General features: G+C 31.5%; 1 protein-coding gene across 1 annotated transcript; it reads right to left on the reverse strand.

The window, feature by feature from the left end:
- Positions 1-3006: 3006 nt before the first annotated feature.
- On the reverse strand, positions 3007-3814 carry LOC106339994 (auxin-responsive protein SAUR32). Its single transcript, XM_013778851.1, has one exon. It carries the CDS (start codon positions 3568-3570, stop codon positions 3202-3204), a length of 369 nt encoding a protein of 122 aa, XP_013634305.1. The 5' UTR covers positions 3571-3814; the 3' UTR covers positions 3007-3201.
- Between the last annotated feature and the right edge of the window lie 14043 nt (positions 3815-17857).

Raw genomic sequence — 17857 nt, forward strand, 5'->3', positions numbered from 1 at the left:
CGGGTTCTGTCGGATATCCATTTAGGTCCGGGTTCGGTTCGGATAATACCCATAACCCAAAATACCAAAAAACAGGATCCATTCGGTATTTATGTCGGGTTCGGATCGGTTCGGATTCATTTTTATCGGATCGGGTTCGGTTCGGATTTTCGGGTTCGGTTTATTTGCCCAGCCCTAATCATTAAAGTATAATTTACCTCTACTATAAAAAAAATAAAGTAAACCATAATCACCGTATTAAAATTGAAATGAAAAGTTAAAAAACAACAATTAGTGATAATAATCCCAAAAAGCTAAACCTTTCCTTTTCTATAATGGCGCCGACAATAAAATCATGACCATTTATTATAAATTATGATAATGAGATGAGTGGGTTTATTCGTACTCATTAGTCTACGGACTACAAGGAAACTACAAAGCTTTTTTATTTTTATTTTATTTTTTATTTATTTTTTTATTTTACAACAAAAAGTTAAAACGAAACTTAGTTGATTCATAACCCAAGAGCCACCTCGAGGGAATTAAGTCAACATAAACTATAGCAGAAAGCTGATTCCTAGCACCTCGTGTCAGCTTATCCGCCAGTGTTTTTTTCGTCCTCGGAATATGTTGAATAGTAAAGGGATGAAAAAAATTTTTACATCGCATAAACTCCTCCGTGTGTGTAATGAACGTCGGTCATTCTGTTGGTGTAGACACCATCTTCACCTGTTGAGAGTAGTCAGTTGCAAACACCACTTCTGAGATTTGTAGGGTCTTCATGCACTCCATCACTCATATCAAAGCTTCACATTCAGTATGTAAAGGTGATAGACTCTTGCGAATAGCATTGCACCCACCATGGTATCAGTTGATCCACCTTTTTTATAAACCCATCATTGCCCTGTGCAAGAATCTTGTTCCCTCCATGCCCCATCAATGTAACACTTATTTATGTCATATACAATATGGTTCTCCACAATATGTGGGAATGTCCGGTTTATAGAATTTTTGGTCTGAGATTCAGCCCACAAGACACTTTCTATTTCCGCAGTCCGGAGAAGATCTAAAGGATCCCTTATCTGATTTTTATAAATCTTAGCATTCCGATTTTTCCAAATATACCAGGAATCCATGGAAAATAGCTCAATCTGATTCTTTAGGTATCCGCCAAAAAAAATAGTCCATGTTTGTAAAAAGAGTTGGGTCGGAAAAATCCTTGGACATGATGGAATATTAGATAACGCCCAAATTTGAAGTCCTAATGGACATTAAAAAAACACATGATTAATAGATTCTTCCTCAGCCCCATACATTTGACATTGCATATCACATTTAAGCCATCAAGAGTGAAGATTCCTATACACCGGCAAACAACCAGAGATTATTTGCCAAACAAAATGTTTCAATTTTGGTGAGCATTGTAGCTTCGAAGAGTGCGCCAATAATGGTTTAGTATCTGGCCCCATATCCCTATACTGAGCACCCATAGCAAGATATAATTTATCGGTCTGATAGCCTGATTTAACCATATATTTACCATTATCCGTAAAATGCCAGCCATATGAATATGGCTTAGGGTTACGACTAATGGCTAAACTCTGTATATAGTACTCACATCGTCCTGATGAACATATGCTTTGAGTAAATCCAGATTCCAAGAGAGATCCACTAGATTAATTAAATCCTCCACCTTAAGTAATGGATTCAAGAATTGATGTGAAAATTTTGGGATTGCTGACCTCGGGCGAAGAGCGGGGGATCCAAGGATCATTCCAGACTGAAATGCTTGAACATGTTTCCATTCTTTTGATTAGCCATTTATTAGCCAGAGATCATGTTATACTCCTCCACCCATATGAAGGAGAATATGATCTGATAGGATCCAAAGGACCTGACTTTTGATAATATCTACCTTTAAATACTCTTGCAAAAAGCGAATAAGGTTTGTCGATTAATCTCCACAACTTTTTCTCTAATAAAATCGTATTAAAATTCTGAATATCTCTAAAACCAATGCCCCATTCAGCTTTATCCTTACATATTTTGTCCCATGAAATCCAATGCATACCATTTGTATTGCCGCTGCCACCCCACCAAAAATGAGCAATTGTGCTCGTAAGTTTCTTAGTAACCGTTTTTGGTAAACGGAAGCAAGACATAACATGATTTGGCATGGGAGATGCTACTGATTTAATTAAGACTTCCCCTTCGTAATAAATCGGAGACTCCAATTATTGACTTTATTATTAACTCTTTCATTAAGAAAACCAAAACTTGTATTTTAGAACCACCAAAACTCTCTGGTATTCCTAAGTATGTTCCCATGCCACCTAGTATAATAATACCCAATACATGTTGTACTTCTAATCGTACTGAATCTGGAACCTTATGTCTAAACTGTAGTGACGATTTCAAAAAATTAATCTGTTGTCCCGACGCTTTTTCATAATCTTTCAAAATTTGTAGAATGACCTCACATTTTTATCTATTGGCTTTGCAAAAAAAAAAAAGACTATTATCAGTAAATAATAAATGTAAAAGCTTTTTTATTTTCTGAAACTAATTTATCTTCTTTACAGAACTACTATAATTTTCTGCTTTTGTAATTTTTTTGGTTGGTAAAATAGCTTTTGTAGTTAAATGCTTGAAGTGTTTTGTTTTGTCATCATTTTTTTTCAAAAGTATCACGAAGATCCAATACTATTACAAATTCAGTGTTTATGAAATTTCATGAAAAATAGATGATACCTAATATCTGAACTAATCATAAACCTACAGTTTGTGTTTTTACAAAAAAAAAACTAAAATTTGTTGTCTTTATGCAACTCAAAGTTACTTTTCCTTTTTTTGAATATTTGTTTCAAATATCTCATTATATTTATTTTTTTGCTTGCTATCAAATTTATACATGTCTTGACTAAATTGCAGATGCAAAATTACAACAAAAAAAGTTTCATCTTCTTCATTTTCTTGTGATCATCGTCGTGGTGATTATCTCCAGTCATTCAAAAATGACTAAACCAATAAAATCAGAAAAAATTAACTTTCTTTTAACTTGATATTCCATACAAATTACAGAAAATATACTAAAATCGTAAAAAGAAAACAGAAAAATCACTTTATTCTTGGGTTAGGCCAGTTATGGCTCCTCAACTCCACAAGGATTGAAAATTTAAGCACATACAAGCATTCATTCATCCTCCTCATCCACATCGTTCATCACGCTCTAAAACATCCAACAAGAGGATGATACAGCTCACGACCGCTATGTTTATGAAGATGGTTCTTATTACCATGATAAACCATTCTCTCTCCATCAATCAAAGCTTGAACGTAACGAAACTCAGCCACGTGGCAAGGGATCGTGATGGTGCCCTTTTGATCGAATCCATACTCATCTTCTGCTTCTTTCAAGAGCTGCATGAACAACGGATGATTAAAATACAAAATAGGAACTATAAATCTTTGCTGCTCTTCTCCTTGTGATCCAACTTTGATCGCTAAGCATCCTTTTGGAATATCTTTGTTTTTGACCGTTTGTTTGCGATGTAAATGGAAGCTTTTCAGGTTTTTTTCTCCAGTCCCCATGATTTTTAGAAAGCGTTTTAGAAAAATGATGGAAAAACAAGGACTCAGAATTAAAAAAAAAAAAATTCTCAAAGGAAATTAGGCTAGAAAGCAGGCCATGGCTCTTCAAGTGTCAGAGATGAGAATTCGAGAGAACTAATAAGGTTGCTCATTTTTTTGTGGAGATAACAACTAGATGAATGAAAGAAGCAAACGAGGGGGCTTTGTTTATAAAGAGAAAATACATAACTGTAAAGAATAAGTCCATCGAAATGAATTGGGACTCTCCTATTTTCTTATTCAATTTCTCATAATAAATACAGTGGTGGTATTTTAATTTCCTATTTGGTTGTCATTTGCTTTATAAAAACCGCATAACAACCAATGGGTATTTTTAAGAAGTTATAAATTAATCAGCAATAATTGTGAAAAAAAATAAACGGTAGTTAACTATAATATATTCGAGAAGTTCTATCGATTTGTACTTCTTATATTGTAATTAAATACAATAAGACATTATAATAATGATGGGAAGTGTGAGACTTGAAAGAAAAAACATAGACAACATATATTCTTAACAATAATATTATTTTGATTCGTAAAATTATACGAATATATATGTTTTCCATTTCTATATATTAAAAAAATGTTTTATAAGACTATTCTATCATTTACAAAATCAAATCTATCATTATGCAAAAAATTTGTTTGCGACATCAAATTTTCCCTGAACATCTGTATAACGGAATGAAATAATCTTCTGTTAAAAAAATCTTATGTTTTGTCTTTGTGTGTAAAAGCGTGGTTTTCCTTTGTTTTTTTACCAATTATCTTACCATTCCTGCCAAATTTATTTATTCATCAATAACCTATAATTCCTTGATCAATAAATTTAGATTAAATACAAAATAATATTTGTATTGGTTTGTACTTTGTATATATATATGATACACCGTGTGTAGTTGATGATATTAATTTTTTGTGCTAATTGCTCATATATACATAGTTAATTATCGTCAACAGATAGTTCTAAGAGTACTAATGTGGTCAGCAACTGAGGTCTGAGCTGAACATAAATGAGTAGTGACGACCGACGAACCGAGGGCCACGATTAATATTGGGTTGGTGACTCAAGAAAAAGGTTGACACTTTTAATTAAGTACTAACCGAGTAAATTAGTCAAATTATTCGACTAACTACTGTTTTACCTAAAATATGAACCATCATGTAGTGACGGAAACATATCAGCAATAGCGTGATCAAAGTATATCTAGAAATGAAAATTTACAGTTGACTAATCTCATATACTCAAGACTTCTTTTTTATTAAACGGATAGAATAAGTTTTAAGAAACTTATGATAAATCCAACGATATAGCAAATTAAGTAACATCCATTGGCACAAAGTGTTTTTTTTTTTTTGCTTAAACTTTAATTATTGGCACAATGTTGATCAGTCGACTGCTTTCATTTTCTGTTTGCTTTCCTTTCATTAAATTACGTGCAACGATTATTATACATTATTGGAGCGGCTTAGGTATTGTTAGTTATAAAGAAACCGAATCGATGTCGTCACATGATCAAGATGTGGTGGTGTTGTGGAGGCGATGTATATTTTTTGGATTCTTGTAATCAAAATGTCACTTCTATATAATTATTATTATGTATGACTTCATGTACACATCATGCAAATCAATATCTAAAACGTACAAGTATAATAGATCTAAACATACCACTGTTATAGCTTTAATAGATAAATGTCATAATCAAAAGTGAGGGACTATTCGATGAACTTCTAATACAGCCGGTCTCGGACGACATGCCGACGTATAAACCACCCTTTAAAATATTTAAAACCTATTCAGTCGATTGGGTCAACGGGTTTGGTATAAATCGGTTGGGTCGATTTCGCTCGGGACGTTGTTTTCTAATTTCTTTATCGGTGTAATATTATCATCTCGATGGATTTTTTTTTTTTTGAACTGATAGAAATATGGTTGATCTCGATGGATTTTGAATAACTCAAAACATAGATATTGGCACATTCAAAAGACAAAATTCAATAGAAGAGAAATTGGGAAATTGATATTCTTCCCTAATATTTATATTCTGAATGGTACCACAGCTATGAATTACAAATACAACGAATATATTTTTTTATAAAATGTTTTCCGATTTCTTGGCGAGTTGAATAAAAAACGAGGCCGTCCAAGTTGGTGGTAGTGTGACATGGTAGCGAATACTAATGGTACACTGAAAAGAAAAGAAAAAAAATATATACAAAATTCTAGGACATGTCACTCTATCAGTATCTAGAACCAAAAATTAAATAAGAAAAGTTGAATATCTTAGACCCGTTCGAAATTGAAATAGATAAGATAAAGCGGAGCACACTAACAATAATGACACCTATATTCACTTTGTGTGGAAAATGAGACAACGATATTCCTAAATAAGTCAACTTTATGGGACGGTGTGGGTCTCGACCTTAGATTATATCTTTATTTTATCGGCCCTTGTCATACTTTTCATTTTAACTTTTCATTCTAAACAGAAGTTACAATCATTCCATTTTATTTTACGCCGCTGGGTCATCAAGTATTCAATTATGCGCACTAACAAACTCTAATATTGATATTTTTGCAAAGCGTAGTAGACTAAAGAATTTTTTTTGTTTCTAAATCATTTATTATACTAATCGAAGTTTATATTGTTGTATCATCATTTTAATTTTTCAAATTAATAAGAAGTTCAGTTTTTTTTTATAACGCTGATTTATTATGACAATTTATGAGAAAGATTACATAGACGATTCGACAACCAACAATATTACCTGTCTTATGAAGATCTACGCCTAACTGCATCATCTGAGCCGTCCAGATTTACTTGCACCATGTTGAAGATTCCTTGTAAACCTTTCTTCTCTAGCTTGCATTAATAAATCGCTCTCTCCGGGACTTGAAACCTGGATTTTCTGTAATCTGCAAGAAATTATATAGTATGGGGTTCGAACCCCAGACATGGGTGTAGAAGCCTTTACACCTTAACCAGTAGGATATGGTGCTTCTATGATAAGAAGTTAAGCTATGCTTTACAAATAGAATTTTCACATATTTCCTTTATTTTATTTTTGTCAAACCATTCATTATTTGTCGCAAACAAAAACGGAATTTACACCATAGGTGAGTTAAAAGCTACAAGAGCCATTGCTTTAACTAGTCTATCAGCAGCCTTATTCTTGATACGAGGGATAAAAGAGAAAGAGGCAGTCCACAGATCGACTCATCATACCAATGTCGTGGAGGATACCTTGGATGGCAGTCACATAAGAATTTTTCACATATTTCCTATTATTCTGAATTTCACCATTTAAAAAGAGCAATTCGCATGAGTGATTTCGCTGTAAGTTTTTTTTTTTAATATAGTTTAGCAGCACACCGCTTCTAATGAACTATGTAAACGACAATGGGCCTTCTGTTATTTAATGCTCTTTTTTTGCTTATTCAATATGATTGCCTGCATTGGCCCAATTAAAATCCATGGATCCAATTCCATTCTCTTATTTTTCCCTATTTAAGATTATAAGTTTTTTGTACAAAATAGATAAAAAAAGGAAACTAAAAATAGTTGAATTATGCACTATTCACAATCTCATACCATATATATATGGTGTATCAACTGAAAAGATATATGATATTTCATCCATTTCAGTTTAGTTGTCGATGTAAAGTAAAATTTTTGTTTTAAAATAAGTATAGTTTTATAATTTCAATTCAAAATTTATTGATTTTATATTTTAATCAATTTTCTAATGATTGAAATTTGGTTAGGACTTAAGTGTATTGGTAATGGTGTTTTTACTTAGTAACTATACAAAATTACATTTTTTCTTAATATGTGTACTCAAGTCTAAAACGACAATTAAAATGCAACGGAGAGAGTATCAAAGAGGTTTAATACCTATGTTCCATGGAATTAGAAGTGAGTACACGGAAGCGGAATCATATGAAAACGTAGAAGTAAGATTTTTAAAAAATTAGGAAGCGGGTGCGTGTTAGAATCTTATATATATTTAAATAAAATAAATTTATAATTCATGACTAAAAATATATAATTCAAATTAAAATAAAACATTTATTCATTTATAATAATTTTAATGATTTCATATTAAGAATGTAAAAATACACATAAATTAAGTTATATCTCTAATAAGAATATCAATGCATAAAGATAATGTTAGTTTTAATATTTGTATATTTATATTCTATCTATTTCATTACTATTAAATTTTAGACTTTTATAAAAATAATAAACATGATTTGTAATTTTTATTTATTTATGACATTGTCTTTTTTAAGCGGAAGCGTGATTCCGAAACAGAATCGTAAGCTTCCAACGTGTTTTTAAATAGGTTATTTTAGAAGCGCTTTGGAAGCGAGATTCCATAACTTTTCACAAGGTTGAGATTCCAAAACGATTACCGATGAAGCTTCCGCACAACCTAGTTTAATACCGGACGTTAACATATATAATTTTGTCTAATCAACCTCTTACACTTTTAACAAAAATGCATTATGTTACACTTTTAGGAAAAAAACACACGTATTAAGAAAAAAAAAATTATCTAGAAAGTATCCCTCAACTATAAAATAATTGTGTTCAACCAATTGCAAAATAAATGATTAAATATGATTGGTTACACGGTATTTAATGAAGTAAAAGTTACCAAGAAAATTTAAATCATCATCAAATTTTTTGGAAACATCCTACATTTAGAAGGAGTATTAATAAAGCACACTTATGGTAAATTTTAGGCAACCGGCCTTTAATTGCTTGACAGTTGAAATTAAGGTATTTTATCGATAATAAATGTCATTACACACTTGAGAAGTCTAACAAAATTAAAATAATTGACCCAGAACCACAGTCGTAGGTTTAGCAGGAATGACACTGAAAACCGTAAAAACATGGTCAAAGTCTTCGGTTAAAAGTACATAGTAAAAAGATGAATCCGATGAGCCATGGTTCATAGAAACTTGTGTCATCCGTGAAAAAGTTTAGAAAGGCCAAAATATTAAAAGCATCACTTTATTTAATACTAGTAGTAAGATTTTCCTCTACATATTTATTTTAAAATAAGAATTTATTTTCTCTAACTAATCTTTTTCTTGTGAGATATATTTCTAGATTAGTAAAGGGTTTCTCGTTTCGAAATATAAAATTAAGTTATTTCACAAAATAAATCGAAGTATAAACTCAATGAGCAATTGTAGTACCCTGAATTTTGCATTACCCTCATTTTGTTTTGATTTTTGTTCAAATACCCTCGTTTTGTTTAATTTATGAATTAATACACAAATAAATAACACACACACACATATGTATAACTTAGTAGTCTTAATATATCTTTCCGCTGGATAGACTTCGTATAGTTTACGAAATATCTGGAATATGTTCATCGTACATTAAGAGGATAAGGTTTCAAGAACAAGTCTGGACTTAAGTATTTCTTCATTCTCGAGAGAAAGATGTAAGTATATAGTAAAGACATAAATCTTCCACGAGCAGATGACACAATTCTCCAAAGAGAATTATAAAATACTAGCAATCAAGTTATAACAATAGATCATACAAAATTAAGTTTATTCCGAGACTAAATGAAATATTTTTACATTTGAGTGGTATATAAAATGATTACAGTTTCATACAGTGTGAGTAATCTAGAAGGAGAAAGAGATATAGAAATTCTAGCTCTTGACCACAGCTCTTCATCCCATGCAAAAAGTATCTGCATAAGTTAATAAAAGGGTTAGTACAATATTGTCATCGCATATATAACTCTTCTTAACTCCAGAAGAGGATCCAGAAAACCCTAGTTATGTCATAAATAGTTAATAAAGAATTAAGATTCAAATCTCGTAGATCTGGTATGGTAATAAACAGACAGATCTGAAACTAGACTATCATCATCATGCATGACCAAGAAGATCCAATCTTATAACTTAACTCTTCCTGACAATAAAAAAACAATCATATCAGAATCATAGCAGCGCAGAAAAACTCAAAATACTATAAACATATGTAGAAAAGGTTGTAATGATGAAACTTTTCAGATTCCAAGAGTAAGAAAGTCAGATTCTTTCATCATTACACCAATCTGCAAGTACCTGAAAACTTTTATTTTCCCTACTGGTCCCAAGCACACGTAGATAAAAACCGTGTTTAATGCAAATATTAATCAATAAAACGTGTAACTGAATCAGAGAAAGCAAATTTAAAATATCAAAACCTTTAACATCGGTTCAATCCAAAGATCTGAAACCCTAAATTGAGAAAAATGGAAGAATAAGGAACAATGGAGTATTCAGGGAGCAATAATTGGGGGGAATGAAGCCTGGTCCGACGACACTAAAACCCTAATCAGATCTCAAACATAGAGGTTTGATTCGATTAGATCGAAGAGGATCCAACATGAGTAGATAGAGCTAGAGTCCTCGAGCCAGACAACATTCCCCTCAAAAGAGAAAACCCCTTCCTTCAAAAAAACCCTTATCAAGATCAAACTCTAGGGTTTGTAGTTATCTAAAAATATATCTCTATATGTCCTTCCCCCACTAGATCCGGCTAGGATCAATGGAGAAGAAGCAGAGAGAAAGAGAGATGGAGAAGAAGATAAGTGAGTGGTGATGAAGGAAGAGAGAATGATGAAATAAAAAGGGCTTTTATGTAGAAATTGAGTAGTGGAGAGCCAAAGCTATACAAGACAAAAAACATGGGTGTCTCTGGTCCCACACGCTCTTCCTATCCTCTCCATCTCTCTCTCTCTCTAGCAATACATACTACTAGTATAACATTGGCTTTTCAAGTTTCAAGATATCGCAGTAAAAACTTTGGATTTACTTTTTGAGACATGTCACTGGATTCTCATTTACTGTGTTATTACTTGTTCGAGCAAAAATATAATTCAAGTTCCCATCCCTTCTACTAGTGCTAAATTGAGCCTATTTCCAACGTTCTTTACTAATTCTTATATTTTTTATTTTATTTTAACTGATTTATTCTTATATTTTGATAATAAAAATGGTTTCAAGTCCAAAAAAAACGAAAATTTAATGGTTGAATTAAAGTTCTTTATAGTTTGATGATTTATGCCACTATAGTATCATTGTGGTTTAAAATTTTAAATGGCGCCCGTGCAACAGAATATACGGAATATCTCTGATACGTGCGGATTAAAATGTTAATGGATTATAATCAACTAGCATGTTATACTAGTCTTACCATGGTAACAAATGTTTAACTTAACCATTTCTAAATTATTGCATTCTAAGAGATAGAGGAGCATCATTTTCTACCACCACTTCTTCCGCAACTATTACCAGTTCACAGCCTCAAATCTAATAAACCAATCGCCAACACTCTTTGATTTCCAAAAAAAAATATCTGACGAGGTACCCAAACAAGTTGTTTCAGCTCTATGGTCCCCCGAAAATAAAATAATGAAAAGAAACTAGAGCTGGAAACGCGTAAGAGAATTAGAAAGTAAGAAAAGTACAAAAACTATATGAATCACTATATAAATTAAGAGAATAAAGAAAAATGTAAATCTGAGAAATGGAAAGGGAATCAAAAAGGGGGAAAGGAGTGACTATAAAAGTTAGTCAGAGGAGTGGTTGAGTTTATTGAGCTGCCCAATATTAGCATTCTTCATTTATTGTCTCTCACCTTTTTCTTGTTTTCTTCGTTGTTTTAATATTTGTGTTTCACCTTTATTTAAATTCACCCGTTTCATTTTTGATTTATAATAAAGAAACGAAGAAAACTTTTTACTACGAGGTACCCATCATCAAATATAAACGAAATGAGAGTTTATAAAGGATCATTTGCTAACTTAAAAAAGTTACAACACGGTTACATATTAAAAATGTGATTCTTCCATTTTCTTAACATAGTGTTTCTTCCATTAGAACGAATTAGTTAGCAAATGAACTGTCTCGTTTATAATACGAAGGATCATAGCGAAGCACTGAATTTGCAGTATGATGGGATCTATGAAAAGCATTATAAATAAGAACCTGTATTTTCTCATATTTAAATCACAAACATAATATAAAAGAACAATAATTATCTTACGAACTGTTAGACCAAATACGTTTTTACTAACTGGGGGTTTAATCAGCAATATCTTTTTAAATCATTCATCATCATGTTAATTTATTGTTAAGTTTCGAGTCGTTGAGGTTCGTGAAATGGTCCATGCACATGGGGAACTCGTATTTTTTGGCTATTTCCCTTGGGGACTCTTTTTCTGGTGTTAAGTCAAAGTCTCTGCGTTTTCCTAAGCTTTTGTATATAAAGAAATTGACTAATAAAATTAATTTTTCGTGTAACCTTCAACATTTTCCCAGTTTTTATCTGCTTCAAAAGAGTATAGACTACTTGGTTGTTAACTTCTTGTACAATACATATATTTAGTTATTAATACTATTTTAAAAATTATGTCGGCAAAAAAATTATGGAACTTGTGGTAAAATCTTTAATCTTCGACTCGGGTTTTTTAAGTTTGTTACGTAAAAAGTTTTTCAATGTTCAGGATTGAGTTTTTTCTTCTTCAGTCCCGAAAAATAAAAATTGTGACAAGCATGTAACGGAGATGAAAGTCACCATGTTTCATAACGGTAAACGTTTTGGTCAACGAGGAAGAAAGAAAAGTAATCATGATATCAATCTGGTAATTAGTTAATGCTCTTGTTTTTATTTTCGAGATTTAGTGAGAGATTTAATCGGTCTGTGCTCTGTGCATCGTTTTCACGCAAACGAAGCACTTTAATGAAACTAGCAGTTATAATCATTCTCTCTTACGCAATAATTAAGCTCAGCAATCTATATTTATTTATTTTCAGTAAGCTATTTTATTTTCGCATGACTATTCAAGTGTATTATACTCCATACATTTCACTATAGTTATCATTGTACAGTAAAAAAATTGTTTTAAAATAAGTGTTATTTTATAATTTGAATGCAAAATTTATTAATTTTACATTGAATTTATATATTAATAAAACATATTAATTTTTGGTATTAGATACATATTTTTGTTATCTATTTTCATAATTACAAACCAAGAAAGTTAAATAATACAATTAATTTTTTAAAGTTACGATTAATCATTGTTACTTGATAAAACGCATTAAAAAATTGAAATATACATTTAAAAAAAAATCTAAACCATGCATATTTATGAAACCAAGGGAGTAATAGTTATAGTTACACTATTATATATTCTAATGTATAATAGTATATACTTATTTTCTTTAATATTAAATGTAGTTGTAGAATTTAAATTTTGTTTCACTATAAATTTTTTTTATATTTCAATACATATTTTTTTGGTAATTTTTTCAATAGTATTTATATTTTAAGCTTATTGATTAAGAAAATCAAACAAAACAATATTTTAATTAAAGGTATAATAATTATTTAATAATTATTTGATATGTGCAAAAAAAAAACTTAAACAAATGAAACGGAGGAAATAGTAATTATCCTTTTTCAACCACTTTTTATGTTGTTGTCAACATGTTTTTATTTTTAAAACAATGCATTTTTTTGTGTTTGAAACTTTTTGTCAATAATATCTTCAATCTTTTTCTTCTTGTGATAACAAATTTCTTCATTCTTAAGTATAACCTGAAGAAAATCAATCACTATTTTAAAAATCCTATTTTAATCCTTAAAATTTATTCATAAGATTGACTTCTTATATATTAATTTTCAATCTTATAGGATGATTTTGAGGGACAAAAAGATGAATTTACAAATAGCGATTGATTTTCTCTATAATCATATTTGTTATTGCTTGGTAAACCAACTCCAATACAACGAGGGTCGAGGTCATTTAACAAATATAAATTTATCGTGTTAAAACATTGGACATTGTTTTATCATTTCGTTTGATATTATATGTCAAAATATGTGCATTGTAAATGAAATTATGCTACGATAAAATGGGGCAGAGAAAGCAGTCACTTTTCTATGACTCGCTTTTGAAATAAAGTTAGGTCCTTTAGTCAACTAATTAGTACCTACTTTTGTTTGTGTATTTTTATTGCTTTAGTGATTGTCATTTTGTTGACAAAAATGTAATTGTCATTCTATAAAATAATTAGCTAATCAATCAGCCAGCTGGAATACGAATAGTTCATTGGTGAAAATGTACAAGTAAGAAACCCTAATCAGATCAACAAAACAATTGGTATATAGGATAGGAACCTTGGTAAAAATAATAATTAGTATGTAGAACATGGTGGTGCCTACAATCTGATATGTCATTGTCTCATTTATATTTGTAATATATTTATGGTACATCATTCATCACATTACTAAAAAGACAGAAATATAAGATGAAGAATTAAAAGGCCTCCCGCGACAAGTGCTGCAACATTTTGTTTTGCTTGCTAATGTCCAAGAAAGGTAATGAACCTAACCAACTCGAGTTGGTCTAGTGGTACTTGAGGGAGCTTCGGCCCCAATACGGTCCCGGGTTCGATTCGCGTTGGCCACGAGAGGATTTACATGGGCTCCTCTCGCCCTCCAGACCACTTCGCGTAACCAGGGGCTCTTAAGTGGAGGCTTAAAAAATCCTGTAATGACATGGGCTTAGGTCCGGTGGACTAGTCGATCACGCAAAATTGGTCGGATAATGTATTATCAAAAAAAAAAACTATCCACGCATACTCTATTATATTTTTCTTTTAGCAACTCATACTATATATATAAAAATGTAATGATATAAGTAATAGGTAGAAACTGTGGACGAGAATGACAAATGGAGAAGACGATTCTGGCTACAGATTTCAACGTTTATGACAGTCTTCGAGAGTTGTGTTTTGTGTTGTGTCCGAGAGAGAGACGACGTAGATGTCAAATCCCTGCATCCGAACCCACGCTCTCCATCCTTCCATTCCTTTAAGAAACAAAGCTAATTTAATTGGACATATTTGATCGTTTAATTCATTTATCTATTCTATAGTTATATTTATGTTTTCTTCCTGTGGAGGAAACTCAGGAAAGGCTTATTTAATCATGTAAACCAGTCAACCAGGATAAAAATACTTTTTCTAGTCCACACTACTTTATTTCTTCTTGTAACAATTTTTTCTCCAGATTATTGAAAGCCTCTTAAAGTTGATATTCAAAACAATGTACATATGAGAATTGTGTAAGTGATGCAATAACACATAACCATACATATGAGAATTGCTATTTTGATTCTCTTATAACATTAAATTATCTTAAGGGAAATTACTTGTATCCACATCATATAAATAATGATAGATACACCATTAAATTTCCATACAATAAATCACAAAGGTGTAGATTAAAATTTAAAAATATTTCTGTAGCCCTATAAGCTTTTCAGTCCCATAAATCATTGACTGTAGTAAACGACCTACTTCTTTGTTTGATGTAAAAAAAGTAAACGAGCGACCGTTTCTTATGTATTTAAGGACTAAACATAAAATTTGATTGTTCTAAAAACTGAATTAATGCAATTAGAATATTAGAGAAAGAACTAGGGGAGGAGGAGCGTGGGGTATCATTGAAATTAGGGAAAATGAGAGGACAAGAACATTTAATGCCTCTTTGTTCGTATTCTCTGCCCATTCAATTTCTCATATCTCAGATTCCAAATTTCTATTAAAACTATCTTTCCTCTTCATTTTTTTTCTCTGAAAAGAACATGATATTTCCTAGCAATATACTGTACTTTTTAACTGCTACAGTACTAACTCCTCTATCTATATATGTTAGCTGGGTTACGGTGAAAAGACTGTAAATAAAGTCATTATTCAATAAACCACAGCTCAGTAATATTATATGTAAACCACAATGAAACAAAGAAAACCAAAAGCTAAAGAAAAAATTATACTACCTCCGTTCCTGAAAGTAAGATGTTTTAGATTTTTTCTTTGTTCCACAAAGATAGATTTTCTATATTGTTAAGGTACTTTTTTATACTTTTGAAAAATATTAAATGAGAATATTTGAATTGATTAAATTTCATTGGTGAAAAGTTATTGGAAAGTGTATAATCAAGTAAAAAATAAATTAAATTATAAATATTTATTAAATTCTTAATAAGCGTGCATACTCTAGAAAATCTTACTTTCAGAAACAGAAGAAGTATGTAAAAGCTATAAAAAGTGTGGATCTCAAGGTAATGAACATGAAGACCCTTTCCAAATGTCTATTGATGGAGACCCTTGTCAAAAACTTTTATTCACTGTATTTTTAACCATTTCTTCGATGTATCTCCATCAATCTTTGTTTACACCTCTTCATTTCCACAGACATATATCATATGTGTGTGTATTGTTCAAAAAAAAAAATATATCATATGTGTGTGTTTTTTTTTTTTTTTTTTTTTTGAGCAAATATCATGTGTGTGTGTACGTTTTGTTCTTACGTATAAACATATACGTAACATACAACACTAAAACCCGCAGTAGGATTTGTCCCCGTAGTCAGTGGCGTATCCAAACTCATAATATAAAAATTACACTATGTCACGGTTTATGATATCTTGTGTATTTGCATAGTTTTAGTAATCATTTTAGTTTTCAATTTGTCCATTTAGATGCATTGAGAGTAGATTTAGGTGCATTGCATATACATTTGTCTCTATTAGGTGATGGAGATGATATTTGATGAATTTGCAACCTTTGGAGATGGTTTAGAGACAAGAATGGTGATTTTGGTTCATAAGACGAGTTCCTAACTGTCCCAGCGGCCTGACGTCTTCGCAGCGGCCTAATGACCTCGTCCACAAGCCGCTAGGGGCGTGCAGCGGCCAAGCCAAGCCGTTGGAGAAATCCACTAGCCCCTGCCCGATATGTATTTGTTGCAGCGGCCTAAAGTACGCGTCGAAAACCAGATGCGGCACTTAGAAAAATCTGCACTTCTGTTTTTACCAATTTTTACCCAAAAGTATCTTGGGTCAACCCATGATTGTTGGGTTGGCCCAGCTCGTTTTTAGGCCATTATAAATACTTTTTAGACCTAATTTTAGACATATCTTGTTTTCTATCTAATCAAAAGCCACTTTTGGAGTGAAAGATCTAATCTTGGTCATTAACTTTTGTGTTTGCTTCATTGCTTTGATCATTAATCATGTTTAGACTTAGATCAACTAATGATTTAGTGTCTACCATGATAATGAGTGAGTAGTCATCTTTGGATTCATGGGTGTTGATGATTAAGTGATGATCTAGAATGTTTAGAGTAGATTAATATGTTTCTTTGCTTGATTGAGTGATCTTAATGCTAATCTAGAGTTGGCCATTTTAGATTAGAAATCTAGACATTCATTGTCCGGAAGGTGTTCGATGAAATGTCTGAGCCAACTCAAACATGCTCTTAGCTTACCCTACCAAAGGCATTTGATGTTAGGGGAGTTTAGAAAGTTGAATGATATGTTCTTAATGATTGCTTGATTGACACAAACGAAAGGAATTTGATGTTTGATCAATGAGAGTAAATGAGATTTTGTCTTGACAAATAACTTGCTTAGAATTGTTATCTAGACTTAGGGAAATGTGTTGATTGAAACTTTGCCATTTTAGATTAAATCTTAGCCATCTGAAATCAAATTCCTACATCTGTGACTCCTCCTTTATTCATTTGCTTGAAAGTTGCTAGTAAATTGTGTTAGAGTCTTGTTAACTTAATCAAATCACTTCATTACATTGAATGCATGTAGCTTAGGTATGAACATGAATTCTCTTTGAATTGAAACATTTAAAAATGGATTGACATTTAAAATATTACTTTGATTTGAACCTTAGACCTTTGAAAAGTCCATATCAGTTTACCAGTCTCAAATCACGAAAGTACAAAATTCATGATATAAAAATTACACAACATCGCACTGAAAATAGATTACACAATCTTGCTTAGTCATAGTACCATTATTATACTATTAGTCGAAGTTATTTACGATTAGTACTTGTATGTATTTAATCTAACACAATCTACATAACAACTACATTGTTTAAGGATTCCTTTTGGTGTCATTGTGAATGTTGCGATTATGAAAAACTCATTATATAACAGTGGGGTAGATGGGCTTTTATTCACTTAGTCCAATGTAATCTCCTTTCATTTTTAAAACTTATCAAGGGATAATGGGCCTAGCAAATCTACTACGGGCCTTGGTTCGTATTGGGCCTTTTCTCTAGATTACTTTTTGTGGTCAACTTTTCCGAGAAAAAGATAACAGGTAACACATTCAATGTAAGAGATAAGCA

Source organism: Brassica oleracea, chromosome C4 (assembly GCF_000695525.1).
Source record: "Brassica oleracea var. oleracea cultivar TO1000 chromosome C4, BOL, whole genome shotgun sequence".
In the NCBI taxonomy this organism is placed as follows: Eukaryota; Viridiplantae; Streptophyta; class Magnoliopsida; order Brassicales; family Brassicaceae; genus Brassica; species Brassica oleracea.

What these genes read in the sequence shown, in the direction of transcription:
- LOC106339994 (XM_013778851.1), bottom strand. Translation starts at nt 3,570, where the DNA reads ATGGGGACTGGAGAAAAAAACCTGAAAAGCTTCCATTTACATCGCAAA.